Genomic DNA, 20119 nt, shown 5'->3' on the forward strand with positions numbered 1-20119 from the left:
GGAAAAGAGATGTTGTATGTTTCTGAATGATGCATCTTCCTGCCTTGTTGACCAATATTATAGAGCGCCGTAGATTACGGTTCGATTTGAGCAGGGAGCGCCTCCCACACCGGCTTCGCCCGGTCCCATGGCGAGTCATAGCTCGGTGCAACCCGACCCAGCTTAATCGAATCCCCTCAATGGCAGAAGTTAGAGCCCTATATCCACATGCCTAAACCTTCTGAATCATGTCAGTACATTTCTTCATGTAGACTTTTCGATCCAGATCATCTCTGCATTCTTTGCTGAATGAATACCCCCAGTTCCACAATGTTTCATCGTGGGGTGGAGCTTTACCCTTCTTTCTTCTCAAACACAGTTAAAGTAGTTCTCCTCCCCTCCCATGGATTCTCTCCATGCTCAGACATTAATTCAATGGCAGATGGAAGTGGCCTCTCACCACCACACACAGCAACGTGCAGCAGAGTAGAGCTGGATTTCCATAAGCATCCCCTCTCCTGGTGTTGCCTACTCACTAGGCTATAGGAGCCCCTTCCAGCAGACTCATACAGATGGGCTCCCAGCCAGAGACAGAGGCATGAAAACGGGTGTTTTTACTGTTGTCAGCCAATGTTCTCTTTTCTTTAATTGTAGTCGTCATTCTGTTTTCATAAAATGCTGTTTCCTTTGCAGTGTTTGGTCTCGGTGGGTCTGGACTCCAAAAACACGATCTGTGTGTGGGACTGGAGGAGGGGCAAGGTGCTGGCAGCGGCTCCTGGCCACACCGACAGGGTAACTATAAAACACCATCCTCCCCTCTCTGTCCCAGGCACCAGGCCTAGATCAATCTCTTCAATTACTGTAGTTAGAAATGCAGCCAGGAAGGAGCAGGAAGGAGCGGCAGCCCGAAGGAGACGCACATGAACACGTTAGGCCTGATTGACCGTTAGCATTCCAGACTCTGTCTGAAGAGACGCTAATCTAATGGAGTAGAATTTTAAGAAGATATGTATGCTGCTGTGTTATTTTTTTACTCAACCAACACACAAAGACTCACACAGACAAAGGCATACACACACTGCCACACCTTAAGTTTTTGTGTGAAGCCTTGTACAATGATGTTAATTGAAGATGACATCAAAAGTGTTGTAAACTAATTTGTTGCACGGTATGTTATGCATTTAATTGTACATAGTTAAACTTACCATGTCATCTTTCCCACAGATATTTGACATATCATGGGACTTGTACCAGCCAAGCAAGCTTGTTAGCTGTGGTGTCAAACATATCAAGGTACTGTTTAAATCAAGGTCATACCTTACAAAACTGGCTTACTCAAGGCCCTCAGCTGTCAAGGTGTGTTTGGATCTAGAATTGGTTGGATATTTAGCACACACAGATACACTATATATAGGAAAGTATGTGGACACCCCTTCAAATGGGTGGATTCGGCTATTTCAGCCAAACCCGTTGCTGACAGGTGTATAAAATTGAGCACACCGCCATGCAATCTCCATAGACATACATTGCCTGTAGATTGGCCTTAATGAAGAGCTCAGTAACTTTCAACGTGGCGCTTTCATAGGATGCCACCTTTTCAACAAGTTAGTTAATTACATTTCTGCCCTGTTAGAGCTGCGCTGGTCAACTGTAAGTGCTGTTATTGTGAAGTGGAAATGTAGTAGGCCACACAAGCTAAAGCATCTGTCCTCGTTTGCAACACTCACTACCGAGCTTCCAGAGGCAGTTTGGAACATCTTCAGCACAATAACTGTTTGTCGGGAGCTTCATGAAATGTGTTTCCATGGACAAGCAGCCGCACACAAGCCTAAGATCACCATGCACAATGCCAAGCATCGGCTGGAGAGGTATTGTCGGCTGGAGAGGTAAAGCTTGCCGCCATTGGACTCTGGAGCAGTAGAAACACGTTCTCTCGAGTGATAAATCACGCTTCACCATCTAGCAGTCTGACGGACAAATCTGGGTTTGGCGGATGCCAGGAGAACGCTACCTGCCCCAATGCGTAGTGCCGACTGTAATGTTTGGTGGATGAGGAATAATGGTCTGGGACTGTTTTTCATGGTTCGGGCTATGCCCCTTAGTTCCAGTGAAGGGAAATCTTAACGCTACAGCATACAATGACATTCTAGACGATTCTATGCTTCCTTCTTTGTGGCAACAGTTTGGGGAATGCCCCTATCCTGTTTTAGCATCACAATGCCTCCCTGCACAAAGCGAGGTCCATACAGAAATGGTTTGTCGAGATTGGTGTGGAAGAACTTGACTGGCCTGCACAGAGCCTTGACCTCAACCCCATCGAACACCTTTGGGATGGATTGGAACGCCGACTGTGAGCCAGGCCTATCGCCCAACATCAGTGCCTGACCTCACTAATGCTCTTGGCTGAATGGAAGCAAGTCCCCGCAGGAATGTTCCAACATCTAGTGTAAAGCCTTCCCAGAAGAGTGGAGGCTGTTATAGCAGCAAAGGGGAGACCAACTCTATGTTAATGTCCATGATTTTGGAATGAGATGTTTTCGACGAGCGGGTGTCCACATACTTTTGGTCGTGTATGTTGCACATAACTAGTCTGATTTTCAAAAGGTATGATGTCTTACTAGCATAATGTTTTCAAAAAGTTTGGCAAAGAATTTAACGGTAATGCTCTCCTTTTCTCTCTATCTTCTTTGCTGTATCATGATCATATCAAAGCCCTAAGTGATATATGCAAATGACTTTTATTCTGGAGTTTATGACTATTAATCCATAACGTAAGTAGGACAGGCAATGACTCATAGAATTCTCTCTTTTCAAGTTCATCTCTATTAATGTGGACTGCAGAGGAGGAACAATTTCTTATTTTTAAAGGAGAATTCAGCCGTGGCTATATGGACATGTTTCCCTTTCAGTTCTCCACATTCAGCTTTACATTTCTCTATACAAACTACTGTCTTCAATGAAGCACTCATATCTCTGCAAACACCTTGCATTAGATTCACGGTGTTCCCCTTGAATGGTCATTAAACACTATTCCCCAGATGAAATTTAGACCAAATTGTTGTCTTGAGATAGGTATCCTATCACAGGGAACTTCTGCGTTCATAAAATATTTTTCATTTAGTTCAGTGTGCTTCTGTGTTCGATTGTGTGTTCATCATTGGGATAGGAATTGATCTACCTTATCTGTAATATGGAGGTGCTATCCTCTTTGACATATGTTTAGTATTTCTTATGAGACGTGGATCTCAATGATGACTCTCCACCCTCTTTGCCTGGTGTCTCCCCCACCCCCTTCCCTCATGATAATACCTCTACTCTCTCACAACCCCATGCACGGACCCCAGTGCAGCAAACCAATCCTCTCTCTCTCTCTCTCTCTCTCTCTCTCTCTCTCTCTCTCTCGCGCGCACGCGCCCATGCTCTTTCTCTCCCTTCCCCCTCTCACTCTTTTTCCCTTTCCATGTCTCTCTCTCTCTCTCTTTGTCTTTCTCTCCCTCTCTTTCTATCTCATGATGCCAAGGCAATCCAGCAATCGTCCCACATAATTCCCGAGCCTTTACCCTGCGGACCGTGTGACATCTGCTCCCCAGCCCTGTGCTCACTCAGCGATTATAGCACTCAATGCATCCAGCAGATTTAGCCCCAATAATCCCCTCACTATAGTCCCAGAAAAACACAGTCTCTGGGACTGTCTGCTGCCCCCACTTCAACACAAAAGACAAGAGGGAAGCAAGAGGATCCACCATTAGCTAAAATCCTTTTGCGATCAAAAGGTCATTTGATTTGGCTTTGACTGTGACATTTGCTTAGCAGCCCTGTGCCTGGGACTTGCAGACACGCACACGTCTGGCTGTTAGATGATTAGTTGTCCCCCACGATGAAGTCTGGGAGGGGACTGTGTATCTGTCTCCGTCCCTTGGTACATTAGTACATTCGTACGTTAGTCACAGACAACACTGGCCCAATTTTGACAAAACTTGGGTGAATGATGCTTCTTGCTGTAGAGATCTGGCATTTACACAATTATACTGATTGGCCAGAAGGTGGCGCTATAAAGATCACGCTCCCCACCCCATTTGACCTAAAGTAATTTGGTACGTAGGTCCCTCTCCTCACAAGGAACACATTTCCCTCAGGGATCCCTCAGGTCCACCATGATTGACTTTCTGCTATTCAGAATTTTGTGATTGTTTTCTGGCACAAATCTTGATATGTGGCATCTGGACAAAGGTCTCTCAAGGCAATATTTTCCAGACGAGTACCTAAAACGCTATTGACCAATAAACATTCATGTGGGTGTGGTCTGGCACATAAATGCATATAAATCAGTCAAGGATATTTGTATTGTAACATAAATGTGTACACATGTTGCAAACACTGTTTAGACTTGTTGCATATGCAACAACATTCATATTGACAACACGGTGGTGCTATAACGGACACATGTTTATATCTCTTGATCTGTTTGACTCAGAGTGATGAAATTTGGTACACATGTTCAGGGATATTAATCTAGCTAACCAACACAATATCTCAGACACCGCTGGCCCGATTTTAACAAGATTTGGGTGAATGATGCATCTTGTCATAGAGACATAATTACACTGATTGGCCAAAGGGGGGTGCTGTGGTAATCAACTGTATGTATGCTAGTCACACGCAATATTACAGACACCACTGGCCTGATTTTGACATTTGTGAGGGACGACATGTTTACTGTTGATTTAAGGAGATCCTGCCGTGTCTTTCATCATTTGCACTCTGTTTTCCCTTCATGAGGGTGGCATCCAATGTGCACATACACACATTCCTATACACATGAGCACACTAACACACCCATTCTGCGCTGAGCTGTTAAGGAGCTGACCTGTTGCACCCTCTACAACCACTGTGATTATTATTATTATTTGACCTTGCTGGTCATCTATGAACGTTTGAACATCTTGGCCATGTACTGTTATAATCTCTACCCGGTACAGCCAGAAGAGGACTTGCCACCCCTCCAGAGCCTGGTTCCTCTCTAGGTTTCTTCCTATGTTCCGGCCTTTCTAGGGAGATTTTCCTTGCCACTGTGCTTCTACATCTGCATTGTTTAGGCTGGGTTTCTGTACATCACTTTGACATCGGCTGATGTAAAAAGGGCTTTATAAATACATTTGATTGATTGAAGGAGAACTTGAAATGTTAAAGATCTAGACAGGCAGAAAAGAGAGGCAGTCATGTGAAGAGGGATGTTAAGCAGTAGGGTGGGATGATTTCAGAGCCTCCTCCGGCAGGACCCTGACATAGTGGTGGAAAAAGTACCCAACTGTCATACTTGAGTAAAAGTAAAGATACCTTAATAGAAAATGACTCAAGTAAAAGTCACCCAGTAAAATTCTACTTAAGGAAAAGTCTGAAAGTATTTGGTTTAAAATATACTTAAGTATCAAGCAAACCAGATGGCACCATTTTTAATTGAATTTATTTTATTTACAGAAAGCCAGGGGCACACTCCAACACTCAGATATCATTTACAAACCAAGCATGTGTGTTTAGTGAGTCCGCCAGATCACAGGCAGTAGAGATGACCAGGGATGTTCTCTTGATAATTGCATGAATTGGACTATTTTTCTAGTTACGTTCAAAATGTAACTAGTACTTTTGGCTGTCCGTGAAATGTATGGAGTTAAAAAGTACAATAATCTTAAGGAATGTAGTGAAGTAAAAGTAGTCAAAAATAGAACAGATACCCCCAACAACTTCTTAAGTAGTACTTACTTTACACCACTGCCCTGACACAACTCAGTCAGCAAGTATCATTACACTGAGTCAGTCATTGCTGTAAAATGAATAATAAGCCAGTCAGTCAATCAGTTCTATAATGCTCAGTCAAGGCCTCAATGCCATGACATTGAGAGTCACTGTGGTGGTTATGAGCGGCAAGCAGAGAGGGGGAATGGTGTGGTGAGGGGGGGGTGGAGTTTGGTGCCTGCCTGCCCTGACTGATGGATTACACCCTCTCAACTTTGATAACATTAAAAGGTTTTCCCTGGAGAAGTTGTGCAGGAAGGTTCTGTTGTGCACGTGGCCATGTTACTGATTACTGACATTCTGCAGATCCTGGGCTGGGCACTGTTAGCTAGAGCATCCTCCTCTCTTTTCCCTTCATCTTCTTTATGACTCATTGTGGCCAGCCTAAGTCCTGGCTGGGGAGGATCGTCTGGTCTTGCTGCTATCTCTGCTTTTAAAGAGAGTGGTTTTACTTGTTATTCTTTAGCAGAATTGAAGTGTTTCCGCTGTCACTGCGGCTCTCTCTCACTCATACTCTCTCTCACTAGCTCAGTCTCTCTCTCCCTCTCTCTCTCTCACTCACACTCTCTCTCACTAGCTCAGTCTCTCTCTCTCTCTCTCTCTCTCCCTCCCCCCCCTCCTTTGGTCTCATTATAAACCCTCCAGCCTCTCGTCTCCTCTCAGCAGTAATTTAGAGCAGTGAGGGGATTAGCCGCGGCCTGCGTGTCCCTGTCTTATCAGACCCAGGCAGGCAGGGCCAGCCAGGCGCCCACTCGCGCCGCCTCCATTCCCACTGCCTGCCTCCACAACAGGCTGAGGCTGAGCGGCACCATTATGACCACACAACTCAACACGACCTGCCCTCACGCCAAGCACCCACTCTCTTCCTGGGAACAACTTTCTGGCTTGACTTCCTCAACAGGATTAAGAACATCCTCCCCTGTGGTGTCCCAGGACCTCAGGCTGTGTAGTGGAGCTGATGATGCTGGCCTGTGATAATCAATCCCTCCTATTAACACACTGGCCCTCTCTCCCTCAACAGTGTTAGTGATGCTCTCACCGGCTGGGCTGGTACCAGAGCTCATCCCTGGATCCTATCTTAGCTCTACAGACGTACAGCTCTCTTCTCGTCTGATACGTAGGACACACTACACTGCACTTAGTACCCTCAGTGTTGGGATATTGCTACTATCTACATCAAACTCAAAGGTTGTTTGGAAGTTGGTTTACTTAAAGCCGGCATGTATAATGCATCATGATTACACCTGTAGGCATTTTACAAATGAACAGAGATCCAAGCTCTAGCTAAAGCTAGGGGGATAAACATTGGCATGAGAGACATCCTCCTAAGGCAGGAAATGAAAAAGGCTGTCATGTTCCAGCTGCTCCCTTTGACGAGTGCATCTCTCTGTGCTCTGACACGTGTCACGGTGCCAGTGTCTGGGCATAGGAAACCCAACACACACTCAACTTTTTCCTTTCATCTCCTCGTCAAAGCAGACAAAGCGGCTCTCCGCGGTTTGGAATGTGCCCGTGCATCCCAATGACCTTGTTCATGAACTATGGTGGGCCTGGGCTTGATAGTGACCAGTGGTGGTGGAGACTGTGTGTGATGGTGATACCTGCCCTGAGGCAGGGTGTGTCTGCATGCTGATCAGCTGATTACAGCTCTGACCTCCAGCGTGGGTTCACCACTGTGGACTTGGTGAGGGATTTAGATTTGAGCCTTTGTGTGTAAGGTTAGATTTTAGTTTGTGTATGGAGATGGATCTGTGTGTGTGTGTGTCTGGGTGGGTGCGCATGCAAATTGAGATGTTACATGTGATCCCAGTGTTTGTCTTTGTCATTTTGTATAGACCTTGTACTTTACTTTACAACATTAAACTAATGTTCACAAGTTAAAATGCTGCAGCCTTGTTATTATTAATGTATGACTCTCAGGTAGAATGAGTTGGTTGATTTATTTATTAGCCACCCGTTAAACTCAGTCTTCTCTCCTGTCTCCCCTGTTTGTTTCTGCGTTCAGTTTTGGAGCTTATGTGGCAACGCCCTGACCCCTAAGCGAGGAGTTTTTGGCAAAACGGGAGATCTCCAAACCATCCTCTGTCTGGCCTGTGCCAGAGATGAGGTCACATATTCAGGTGCCTTGAACGGTGACATCTACGTCTGGAAGGGCATCAACCTGATCCGGACAGTCCAAGGAGCCCATGGAGTAAGTGTGTGTGGTTGTTGGTTCTAACTTCAAATCAGCTTTAGTTCTGCCTCACTTCCTGGTGGTGTCTCTTGTTTATGTGTCACCCCTGTCAGTAGTGGGATGTAGTTTGGGGAATGCTAAGCAGCAGACTCTTCTCAAATCAAGAGATGTCATGCTATGCAGCTCAGGCTTGCATTCTGCTACAGCCCCCACATGTGTCTGTCTGTCTGCCTGCCTGCCTGCCTGTCTGCCTGCCTACCTGCCTGCCTGCCTGCCTGCCTGCCTGCCTGCCTGCCTGCCTGCCTGCCTGCCTGCCTGCCTACACCCACCTTAGTGCTGACCAGTGGATGATTAAACCGGTCATCATCCATGTCCAACATGCGACTGATCAACTCCTCCGTCTATACAGCATGGTTTATTTAGCCTGATGCCAGCATACAAGAGGACCGGTTTAGCAGGGTGACACCATGTCATGTAGCCTCTTTGGCTCTCTCTTATTTTCCTCAGTGAAATGAATCAGCCGTTTACTTCTCGGGATGAAATGATATCTGTGAGTTCAACAGCTGCATGCAGGTCTGGAGGGGTGGGGGAAGGGCCCTCTACGTTGGTCCATGTCTGTCCTCTACACTCCACACAGTCTGCTTCAGTCACTGTGTTGCACAGCAGGTGGCCCCCGGAGCCTGCCAATAAGTTGGGAAAAAAACAATGGTTCTAGCGCTTGATGTAACGCACCGTTGTGTTATCTCTTCACGCAGCGGCTAGTTTCTAACTGTAACGCACCGTTGTGTTATCTCTTCGCGCAGCGGCTAGTTTCTAACTGTGACGCACCGTTGTGTTATCTCTTCACGCAGCGGCCAGTTTCTAACTGTAACGCACCGTTGTGTTATCTCTTCACGCAGCGGCTAGTTTCTAACTGTGACGCACCGTTGTGTTATCTCTTCACGCAGCGGCTAGTTTCTAACTGTAACGCACCGTTGTGTTATCTCTTCGCTCAGCGGCTAGTTTCTAACTGTAACGCACCGTTGTGTTATCTCTTCGCGCAGCGGCTAGTTTCTAACTGTGACGCACCGTTGTGTTATCTCTTCACGCAGCGGCTAGTTTCTAACTGTAACGCACCGTTGTGTTATCTCTTCACGCAGCGGCTAGTTTCTAACTGTAACGCACCGTTGTGTTATCTCTTCGCGCAGCGGCTAGTTTCTAACTGTGACGCACCGTTGTGTTATCTCTTCACGCAGCGGCTAGTTTCTAACTGTGATGCACCGTTGTGTTATCTCTTCACGCAGCGGCTAGTTTCTAACTGTAACGCACCGTTGTGTTATCGCTTCACGCAGCGGCTAGTTTCTAACTGTAACGCACCGTTGTGTTATCTCTTCACGCAGCGGCTAGTTTCTAACTGTAACGCACCGTTGTGTTATCTCTTCGCGCAGCGGCTAGTTTCTAACTGTAACGCACCGTTGTGTTATCTCTTCACGCAGCGGCTAGTTTCTAATTGTGAAAGCCTTGTCAGACACGTGTCGGCTGCAGCAGGGCTGTCGCTAGCTGCTGTACCGCTGGGCTGTCTTGTTCATTTGTGGTGCACATCCCCACTGACAGACTGTCTTTTCTTCCAGTCTGGGATTTTCAGCATGAATGCCTGTGAGGAGGGCTTTGCCACGGGGGGCCGGGACGGCTGTGTCCGGCTGTGGGATCTCAACTTCAAACCCATCACTGTTATCGATCTCAGGGAAACAGACCAGGGATATAAAGGTGACATACAACTCCCTCATCTACTCTCCTCTTCTCTAACCCCACACAGAGCCAGTCCACAGGATGCCAATGTGCACTGAGTCGTTAAATGAACCCGTGTGTTCTTCTCATGCTGTTTGATAGTACAGGCCTTTTTGTATGCCTCTAGAGCCCTTTCTATTACATCTAGAGGATGTATTCTAGGGACTAATAGTTGTTTCCTTTCTTCCTTCTTTCGCTTGATTTGTGGTCTTGGGCCTAACTGTAGCTAGAGGTGAAAATAGTGGAGGTGGGTAACAGTGAGCAGGGCACTGGACAATCAGAGTACTACCTCTGTTCTTATGTGTTGTGTTGTTCCATTCCCCCTGTTGGTTATTCAGTCCAAAGTCTTATTCTATTACTCGTATACATATTTATGTATGTACAGTATATGAATATGTATGAATATACTGTATATAGCTACCTCAATTCCTTCTTACCCCAGAGACCGCCAACTACACTGTCTCCATAACAACTAATAGACTGTGTAGTCCTCTTGTATTCCTTCTGTCCTGTTCTGTTTCTAACAGCCACTCTGTGTGTAGGTGTCTGTCTGAATGTTTTTATTTATTAACTGTTTGTGCATGTGTGTGTGTGTGTGTGTGTGTGTGTGTGTGTGTGTTGGCAGGGTTGTCAGTGCGCAGCGTGTGTTGGCGAGGAGATCACATCTTGGTGGGCACCCAGGACAGTGAGATCTTTGAGGTGGTGGTCCACGATCGCACCAAGCCCTTCCTCATCATGCAGGGTCACTGTGAGGGGGAGCTGTGGGCGCTGGCAGTGCACCCCACCAAGCCCCTGGCCATGACCGGCAGCGATGACCGTTCAGTCAGGTGGGTGACCAAGCACAACCACTGTCAAACCCTAGGATTAGTTTATGCTCATTAGAACTACAGTATCCCTCCCACAAATGCAGTTACCCTCAATGATCTGGTGTGTCCAAAGCAATGTACAGTGCCGTGCAAAAGTATTCGGCCCCTTTGAACTTTGCGACCTTTTGCCACATTTCAGGCTTCAAACATAAAGATATAAAACAGTTTTTTTTTGTGAAGAATCAACAACAAGTGGGACACAATCATGAAGTGGAACGACATTTATTTGATATTTCAAACTTTTTGAACAAATCAAAAACTGAAAAATTGGGCACTGTATATGCAGGTACACATATTCAGGTACTTATATGGTTCATTAAGGAATTGGACCCACATGAGTACTTACAAAGCTGTCTCTCCCTCTGTCTCTGTCTCTTCCTCTGTCTCTTCCTCTGTCTCTGTCTCTGCCTCTGTCTCTGCCTCTGTCTCTGCCTCTCCCTCTGTCTCTCTCTCCCTCTCTCTCTCCCTCTGTCTCTCCCTCTGTCTGTCTTTCCATCTGTCTCTCCCTCTGTCTCTTTCTGCCTCTGTCTCTGTCTCTCCCTCTGTCTCTGTCTCTCCCTCTGTCTCTCCCTCTGTCTCTGTCTGCCTCTCCCTCTGTCTCTGTCTCTTCCTCTGTCTCTGTCTCTGCCTCTCCCTCTGTCTCTGTCTCTCCATCTGTCTCTCCCTCTGTCTCTGTCTGCCTCTCCCTCTGTCTCTGTCTCTCCCTCTGTCTCTATCTCTCCCTCTGTCTCTCCCTCTGTCTCTGTCTTCCTCTCCCTCTGTCTCTGTCTCTTCCTCTGTCTCTGTCTCTGCCTCTCCCTCTGTCTCTGTCTCTCCCTCTGTCTCTCCCTCTGTCTGTCTCTCCATCTGTCTCTCCCTCTGTCTCTGTCTGCCTCTCCCTCTGTCTCTCTCTCCCCCTGTCTCTCCCCCTGTCTCTCCCTCTGTCTCTGTCTCTCCCCCTGTCTTCCCTTTGTATCTGTCTCTCCCTCTCCCTCTGTCTCTGTCTCTGTCTCTGTCTCTCCCTCTGTCTCTGTCTCTCCCTCTGTCTCTGTCTCTCCCTTTGTCTCTTCCTCTGTCTCTCCCTCTCTCCCTCCCTCTGTCTCTCCCTTTGTCTCTGTCTCTCCCTCTGTCTCTGTCTCTCCCTCTGTCTCTGTCTCTCCCTCTGTCTCTGTCTCTCCCTCTGTCTCTGTCTCTCCCTTTGTCTCTGTCTCTCCCTTTGTCTCTTCCTCCGTCTCTGTCTCTCCCTCTGTCTCTGTCTCTCCCTTTGTCTCTTCCTCTGTCTCCCCCTCTCTCCCTCCCTCCCTCTGTCTCAGTCTCTCCCTCTCTCTGTCTCCACCCCTCTCTCTCTCCTGCTGTCTCTCCTTCTGTCTCTCCCTTTGTCTCTGTCTCTCCCTTTGTCTCTGTCTCTCCCTTTATCTCTGTCTCTACCCCTCTCTGTCTCTGCCTCTGTCTCTGCCTCTCCCTCTGTCTCTCTCTCCCTCTCTCTCTCCCTCTGTCTCTCCCTCTGTCTGTCTTTCCATCTGTCTCTCCCTCTGTCTCTTTCTGCCTCTGTCTCTGTCTCTCCCTCTGTCTCTGTCTCTCCCTCTGTCTCTCCCTCTGTCTCTGTCTGCCTCTCCCTCTGTCTCTGTCTCTTCCTCTGTCTCTGTCTCTGCCTCTCCCTCTGTCTCTGTCTCTCCATCTGTCTCTCCCTCTGTCTCTGTCTGCCTCTCCCTCTGTCTCTGTCTCTCCCTCTGTCTCTATCTCTCCCTCTGTCTCTCCCTCTGTCTCTGTCTTCCTCTCCCTCTGTCTCTGTCTCTTCCTCTGTCTCTGTCTCTGCCTCTCCCTCTGTCTCTGTCTCTCCCTCTGTCTCTCCCTCTGTCTGTCTCTCCATCTGTCTCTCCCTCTGTCTCTGTCTGCCTCTCCCTCTGTCTCTCTCTCCCCCTGTCTCTCCCCCTGTCTCTCCCTCTGTCTCTGTCTCTCCCCCTGTCTTCCCTTTGTATCTGTCTCTCCCTCTCCCTCTGTCTCTGTCTCTGTCTCTGTCTCTCCCTCTGTCTCTGTCTCTCCCTCTGTCTCTGTCTCTCCCTTTGTCTCTTCCTCTGTCTCTCCCTCTCTCCCTCCCTCTGTCTCTCCCTTTGTCTCTGTCTCTCCCTCTGTCTCTGTCTCTCCCTCTGTCTCTGTCTCTCCCTCTGTCTCTGTCTCTCCCTCTGTCTCTGTCTCTCCCTTTGTCTCTGTCTCTCCCTTTGTCTCTTCCTCCGTCTCTGTCTCTCCCTCTGTCTCTGTCTCTCCCTTTGTCTCTTCCTCTGTCTCCCCCTCTCTCCCTCCCTCCCTCTGTCTCAGTCTCTCCCTCTCTCTGTCTCCACCCCTCTCTCTCTCCTGCTGTCTCTCCTTCTGTCTCTCCCTTTGTCTCTGTCTCTCCCTTTGTCTCTGTCTCTCCCTTTATCTCTGTCTCTACCCCTCTCTGTCTCTCCATCTGTCTCTGTCTCTCCCTCTGTCTCTGTCTCTCTCTCCCTGTCTTTGTCTCTGTCTCTCCCTCTGTCTCTCTCTGTCACTCTCTCTCTCTGTCTCTCCCTCTGTCTCTGTCTCTCCCTCTGTCTCTCCCTCTCTCTGTCTCTCCCACTCTCTGTCTCTCTCTGTCTCTCCCTCTATCTCTCCCTCTCCCTCTGTCTCTCCCTCTCCCTCTGTCTCTCCCTCTCCCTCTGTCTCTCCCTCTGTCTCTGTCTCTCCCTATGTCTCTGTCTCTCCCTTTGTCTCTTCCTCTGCCTCTGTCTCTCCCTCTGTCTCTGTCTCTCCCTCTCTCTCCCTTTGTCTCTTCCTCTGTCTCTGTCTCTCCCTTTGTCTCTTCCTCTGTCTCCCCTCTCTCCCTCCCTCCCTCTGTCTCAGTCTCTCCCTCTCTCTGTCTCCACCCCTCTCTCTCTCCCGCTGTCTCTCCTTCTGTCTCTCCCTTTGTCTCTGTCTCTCCCTTTGTCTCTGTCTCTACCCCTCTCTGTCTCTCCATCTGTCTCTGTCTCTCCCTCTCTCTGTCTCTCCCACTCTCTGTCTCTCCCTCTATCTCTCCGTCTCCCTCTGTCTCTCCCTCTCCCTCTGTCTCTCTCTCTCTCTCTGTCTCACCCTCTCTCTGTCTCACCCTCTCTCTGTCTCTCCCTCTCTCGGTCTCTCCCTGTCGTTTTCTCTGTCTCTCCCTCTGTCTCTCCCGTTGTCTCTGTCTCTGTCTCTCCCTTTATCTCTGTCTCTCCCTCTCTCTGTCTCTCCCTCTGTCTCTCCCTGTCTTTTTCTCTGTCGCTCCCTCTGTCTCTCCCTCTCTCTGTCGCTTCCTCTATCTCTCCCTATGTCTCTCCCTGTCTCTGTCTCTCCCTGTCTCTGTCTCTCCCTCTCTCTGTCTCTCCCTCTATCTCTCCCTATGTCTCTCCCTGTCTTTGTCTCTCCCTCTCTCCGTCTCTCCCTCTGTCTCTCCCTGTCTTTTTCTCTGTCTCTCCCTCTCTCTGTCTCTCCCTCTCTCTGTCTCTGTCTCTCCCTCTCTCTGTCTCTGTCTCTCTCTCTCTCTGTCTCTCCCTCTCTCTGTCTCTCCCTCTCTCTGTCTCTCCCTGTCTTTTTCTCTGTCTCTCCCTCTGTCTCTCCCGTTGTCTCTGTCTCTGTCTCTCCCTCTCTCTGTCTCTCCCTCTGTCTCTCCCTGTCTTTTTCTCTGTCGCTCCCTCTGTCTCTCCCTGTCTTTGTCTCTGTCTCTCCCTCTATCTCTCCATATGTCTCTCCCTGTCTTTGTCTCTCCCTCTCTCTGTCTCTCCCTCTGTCTCTCCCTGTCTTTTTCTCTGTCTCTCTCTCTCTCTGTCTCTCCCTCTCTCCCCCTGTCTTTTTCTCTGTCTCTCCCTCTCTCTGTCTCTCCCTCTGTCTCTCCCTGTCTTTTTCTCTGTCTCTCCCTCTCTCTGTCTCTCCCTCTGTCTCTCCCTCTCTCTGTCTCTCCCTCTGTCTCTCCCTGTCTTTTTCTCTGTCTCTCCCTCTGTCTCTCCCTCTGTCTCTGGCTCTCCCTCTCTCTGTCTCTCCCTCTGTCTCTGGCTCTCCCTCTCTCTGTTTCTCCCTCTCTCTGTCTCTCCCTCTATCTCTCCCTCTGTCTCTGTCTCTGTAGAATATGGAGCCTTATAGATCATGCGCTGATAGCTCGCTGTAATATGGAGGAACCTATCCGCTGTGCAGCTGTGAGCACGGACGGCATTCACCTGGCGCTGGGCATGAAGGACGGCTCCTTCACCGTCCTACGGGTCAGGTGAGTACAGGGCAGAGGTCAAAGGGCACATCAGATTTTTTTCTGATTAGCTTGGTATGAACTTCATGTTAACTTCCTTTTTTTGCAATTTCATTACTCATGAACAATATGACAAGTTAGTGGATGCTTGGATACTCAATGTGATTAGAGAATGGTTGTTTCTTATTTAAAGAATATAGTGAATGACCTTTCCAGTAACGTCCTCCCACTCCACAGAGATATGACAGAGGTGGTCCACATCAAAGACAGGAAGGAGGCCATCCATGAGCTGAAGTACTCTCCTGACGGAGCTCACCTGGCCGTGGGCTCCAATGATAACTCTGTAGACATCTACGGCGTGGTGCAGAGGTACAAGAAGGTGGGAGAGTGCATCGGCTCCACTAGCTTCATCACACACATGGACTGGTCCACAGACAGCAAGTATCTGCAGACCAATGACGGCAACAGAAAGAGGCTCTTCTACAGGATGCCAAGTAAGTCTGTCGATGAGACGTCTCAGCATGTCGATAAATGACACTGTGAAGAGCCTTGTTCTCTATGGGAAGGAAAATGCACCGGCTAAGACAGGATGTCTCTTGTGTCGTTTCTACACTGTTATTAATGATATTCAACAGCTATACGTGTCATGTATGCCTTGTTGTAGGGCTAGGGTTGTGACGATTGTGGAGTTTTGGGTAACGGTTAATTGTCATTCAATTGGCCATCTTTGACAATGAGCTAGTACATATAACACAGCCTTGGTGACACCCCTGGCTCAAAAACAAATGGTTTTGACTGCTTGGAACTTTTGTCCATAATTGACGGTTACACAGTTATACGATAATTGTGCCAGCCCTACATATGGCCATGAGACAACATTGTCATGATGACTAATGTGCTGCTCATTTGATGCTTTAGTTGCACACGATGGAGTTATTACTGTCTTTCTGCACAGGTGGTAAAGAGGTCACCAACAGGGAAGAGCTGAAGCTGGTTCAGTGGTCCTCGTGGACGTGTGTGCTGGGCCCCGAGGTCAACGGAATATGGCCCAAATACTCAGAGATCAATGACATCAACTCTGTTGACGCCAACTTTAATAATCAAGTTTTAGTAACCGCAGATGATTATGGACTAGTGAAACTATTACGGTACCCGTGTGTAAGAAAAGGTGAGGATTTCCATGAGTTCCTCTATTCGTTGATGTGACGTTGTCAGTTCATGCATTCACCAATTAACCTGGAACTACTCTTCTCTCTATCCCAGGTGCAAAGTTTAAAAAGTATTTAGGTCACTCTGCCCATATAACCAATGCCAGGTGGTCACATGACTACCAGTGGGTGATAACCATTGGTGGAGCTGACCACTCAGTTTTCCAGTGGAAGTTTATCACAGACAGAAAGTCGAAGGAAGCTCTTCACATAGCACCTCAAGGTACGTCGCTGTCCCATTTCTATTACTGCCCCTGTTCTATTCTAGAACATCACTCCGGCTCAATGTGAATATGACTCTGAAGTGCAGCGAAGTCTGTGACCCTTCCCCTTGAATGATGTTCCTTATCCCAGCTAAAAGCTTTCCACATCAGCTCATAGACGAGCACTTTTGTGTTTGTGTACAGCTCCTACAACCTTGTCCTCGTTTGTAAGTCATGTTTCTCAACTAAATGGTCTCAGAGCTGCGCTGCGCTTTGTCAAGTGAAACCACACACTAACTGCCTTTCCATTTAATTTTCCTAATGGACCAGCGGGTACCGGCCTGGCAGTGCCAGGGCTACTCACTGCCTGGTCTTGGCACGGCCAACCGAGTCTCTCTGCATCAGCATTTTTATGTCTCAGTCTGAGTAATAGGGCTGTGGAACAGGGCAAGCAGTCCACCACTTAAGACTTTTCAAAGGCTTGCTTGATGAATATGAGATGTCATCTTCACCCAGCAAACTAATTGCTCTGTGATCCACTTTGGTGTTGGCTAAAATGGTACTCAATACTGGTTGTCTGCTAGTTCTGGATTAGTGTGTTTAACCCTATTGAACAGACTGATGTGGGAGCAGCTGGGTGGTAGAATAGAAATGATGTAGTCTTCTTCTCTCCCGCAGAGACGTTGGGCGACTCCAACAGTGAGGAGTCGGACTCGGACCAGTCAGACGTGCCTGAGATGGACTCCGAGATCGAGCAGGAGACACACCTCACATATCGGCGGCAGGTTAGTGACACAACACCTGCTCTCCTCTCAGATGGCTTTGCCTTTGAAAATGACACATTTATGAACATTGCATATGAAAAACAATTGCTGTTACATTGAGTAAAAACCTTAACAGATTCCTCATGTTGTGTTTCCATGTCCAGATTTACAAAGAAGATCTACCTCAGCTCAAAGAGCTGTCCAAGGAGAAGCACCGTGCGGTGGCCATGAAGAAGAGGGAGAGAGCACCAGGGAGCGGGTTGAAGCTACACTTCATCCACGGGTTAGGACACCTCATTACCATCATCCATGGCAGCACCACATACCATCATCCATGGCAGCACCACGTACCATCATCCATGGCAGCACCACGTACCATCAAACATCACACAAGCAAGAGATAGATTGTGACTGATATGAATCATTCATTATTATCGAGCTCAATAATTGCTCCCTGTGTTGTGGTGCTCCAGCTACAGAGGCTACGACTGCAGGAACAACCTGTTCTACACCCAGACAGGGGAGATGGTGTACCACGTGGCGGCCGTGGGGGTGGTGTACAACCGACAGCAGAACACCCAGCGCTTCTACATGGGCCATGACGACGACATCCTGTGCCTGGCCATCCACCCCCTCAAGGACTATGTAGCAACAGGCCAGGTAGGTAGAACTGCTACCAATGAACTATTCAGAGACAGGGATAGAGTAGCAACCCTTCTCAGGGCCTAAGGGTAGAGAGGCTGACCTCTGAGGGTGCCTTTGGGAGATGGAGGCTTATAGTGCAGAGTAACCAAAGATGATTTCCTACTGCCAAGACTGTGCTAAAAACGATTGAATTGTCATGAATGGGTGTGGAAGTTGCTGTGGATGAGTGGAAGCATTATGTGGAAGCTAATTGTATTCTTCTGTCTGTCCAGGTGGGGCGAGACTCTTCCATCCACGTATGGGACACAGAGGTTATGACACCCCTGTCTGTGTTGAAAGGATTCCACCAACTGGGAGTGTGTGCCTTGGACTTCTCAGGTAATATCCCAGAGTTGTTTACAGCTGCTTTCCATACACTCTCCAGATAATGTAACACATTGAACACAACAACGATCCATTTTTGCTTTAATCTAACCTGACATTCTCAGTCAGCCATGAAGAAAAATAACTCTTCCTTCACACAGGAGGGGCGAGTTAAAATCTGTGCCAATTTAAGAGCATCGCTCTGAACAAACATGTTACAGAGATAGTGTACTCTGGCAGGCTGGCACATCAAGGAAACGGCGCTCATCTCTCTCCCACTAATTGGCCACAGACCGAGGCATAGCTGCCATTACATGCCATGGATCATACCAGGGAGCAGGCTAGTTTACTGTTCCTCACAAAACAAGAGTAAATAAGAAGCCTCCCTGTGAATTTTGCATTGAATGAAGTTGTGTTTTGTTGTTCTTCCTCAGCGGATGGCAAGCGACTGGCCTCGGTGGGGCTGGATGACAACCACACCATTGTCCTTTGGGACTGGAGGAAGGGGGAGAAGCTCTCAGCCATCAGGTTGGTACAGTACAGTGGCTGTTATGGCATCTCAGATGAGCCATTCAGATCTCAACAGCCGTCTCCTTGATAGGCAGAGACTAGAGAGGTCAAAGGTCAAGATAAGTCCTAGGGGGTTGACATGATTTAGGAACACTGCACTCTTACTGATGAAAAACAAGAACAGAGAAGGTTTTCTGTTTTCTCTGTGAGTTATCTCGTGTTATACATGTTGATCTCATAATACTAGTTTTGGTGCAGATTCAGTTTGGTTGTATTCATGGAAATGTGAGATCTTTGTCCACAGGCTATAACTCGGTCAGTAGTCCCTGCAGGATAAATTAGTCATCCAGCCCCACTGATTCACAGATACGTGTCCAGCCATGCAATGTCGAGCATCTCAACCATCCCCTGGCCATTGTACAGTACAGGCTCCAGAGCTGAGAGAACAACAACAAGTACATCAATGCTCTCTATCTAAACCTTCCCTTTAATTCTCTAGACAACTTGAGCACCGCCACTTTAAATGTGGACATTTATATAGGAGGGTTCACTGGTTGATTGATAAAGAGAGGAGGGAGGGGAACCACCCTGCAGACTTTCTGAATAGAGAACACTTGGCCCTGCCAACTCACAGTTGAATGATTAAAGTGTATGTCTGGAGCAGATCTCCTGCCCATCCATCTTAACCCGGATCCATCTTAACCCGGATCCATCTTAACCTGAATCCATCTTACCTGGGTTCAGACTACATTCACCGTGGGCGCTAATCTCAAATTAAAAGTGCCCGTTTAGAAATAGACAATTATGTAAAATCAAAATGGCAATTCAAACAAGCAAATATCCAATATCCAGGACCTCAAAATAGTAATCTAGCATCTATATGGACACCCCCATTTCTCCCAGTCTTTGCTGGTCTTGTTCCTCTATGGCTTTGCACTTGATATTCATAGCTTTAATACAGTCTATTGGAATTCCATCAGGCTGGTTAGAGCCTGCGTGCCGTAGCTGTTGTGTACTGTGCTCCCGTGGCAGCTCAGAGACAGCTTGGAGCTGCACTAATCTCCTTTGCAGGCCCTGGTGGGCAGTGCAGTGAGGCGGACAGAGGGAAATGGGGCCTGACAGAGCCTGCCTTGTGCACTGCACTGCCTAGTCCTCAGCTGGGAGAGGAGCATGGTGAGGGGAAGAGATAGAGTAGAGGGAGGAAAAAGAGAGAGAGAGAGGGATGGAAGGAAGTGAGTGAGAAGGCTTGAAAGGGATTGAGAGATGAAGTAGGTGTCAGTTCTGCTCTGGCCTCAGTGAGCTTGAAAGGGATCGAGAGATGAAGTAGGTGTCAGTACAGCTCTGGCCTCAGTGAGCTTGAAAGGGATCGAGAGATGAAGTAGGTGTCAGTACAGCTCTGGCCTCAGTGAGCTTGAAAGGGATCGAGAGATGAAGTAGGTGTCAGTACAGCTCTGGCCTCAGTGAGCTTGAAAGGGATCGAGAGATGAAGTAGGTATCAGTACAGCTCTGGCCTCAGTGAGCTTGAAAGGGACCGAGAGATGAAGTAGGTATCAGTACAACTCTGGCCTCAGTGAGGGCCATGTAGTGATGCAGCAGCACAAATGCCAGTGATTAGGGAGCCATCCCAGAGTGCACTACGCTCCATTGGATCAGACA

The 20119-nt window shown here is 48.0% G+C and overlaps 1 protein-coding gene across 1 annotated transcript in view; it reads left to right on the plus strand.

Moving 5' to 3' along the window:
- The window catches only part of LOC110505559 (echinoderm microtubule-associated protein-like 5), a 65711-nt gene that overhangs the window by 25203 nt on the left and 20389 nt on the right, over window positions 1–20119 (plus strand). The window contains exons 3-16 of the mRNA XM_090220800.1: window positions 673–771; window positions 1204–1272; window positions 7778–7963; window positions 9556–9691; window positions 10338–10539; window positions 14654–14791; window positions 15008–15264; window positions 15726–15938; window positions 16034–16201; window positions 16860–16966; window positions 17110–17228; window positions 17419–17605; window positions 17863–17968; window positions 18388–18481. Coding sequence (XP_090076926.1) covers window positions 673–771; window positions 1204–1272; window positions 7778–7963; window positions 9556–9691; window positions 10338–10539; window positions 14654–14791; window positions 15008–15264; window positions 15726–15938; window positions 16034–16201; window positions 16860–16966; window positions 17110–17228; window positions 17419–17605; window positions 17863–17968; window positions 18388–18481 — 2081 coding nt within the window. The remainder of the gene's footprint in view (window positions 1–672; window positions 772–1203; window positions 1273–7777; window positions 7964–9555; window positions 9692–10337; window positions 10540–14653; window positions 14792–15007; window positions 15265–15725; window positions 15939–16033; window positions 16202–16859; window positions 16967–17109; window positions 17229–17418; window positions 17606–17862; window positions 17969–18387; window positions 18482–20119) is intronic.

This window comes from Oncorhynchus mykiss, chromosome 25, assembly GCF_057628025.1.
Source record: "Oncorhynchus mykiss isolate SJ-2025 chromosome 25, ASM5762802v1, whole genome shotgun sequence".
Lineage (NCBI taxonomy): Eukaryota > Metazoa > Chordata > Actinopteri > Salmoniformes > Salmonidae > Oncorhynchus > Oncorhynchus mykiss.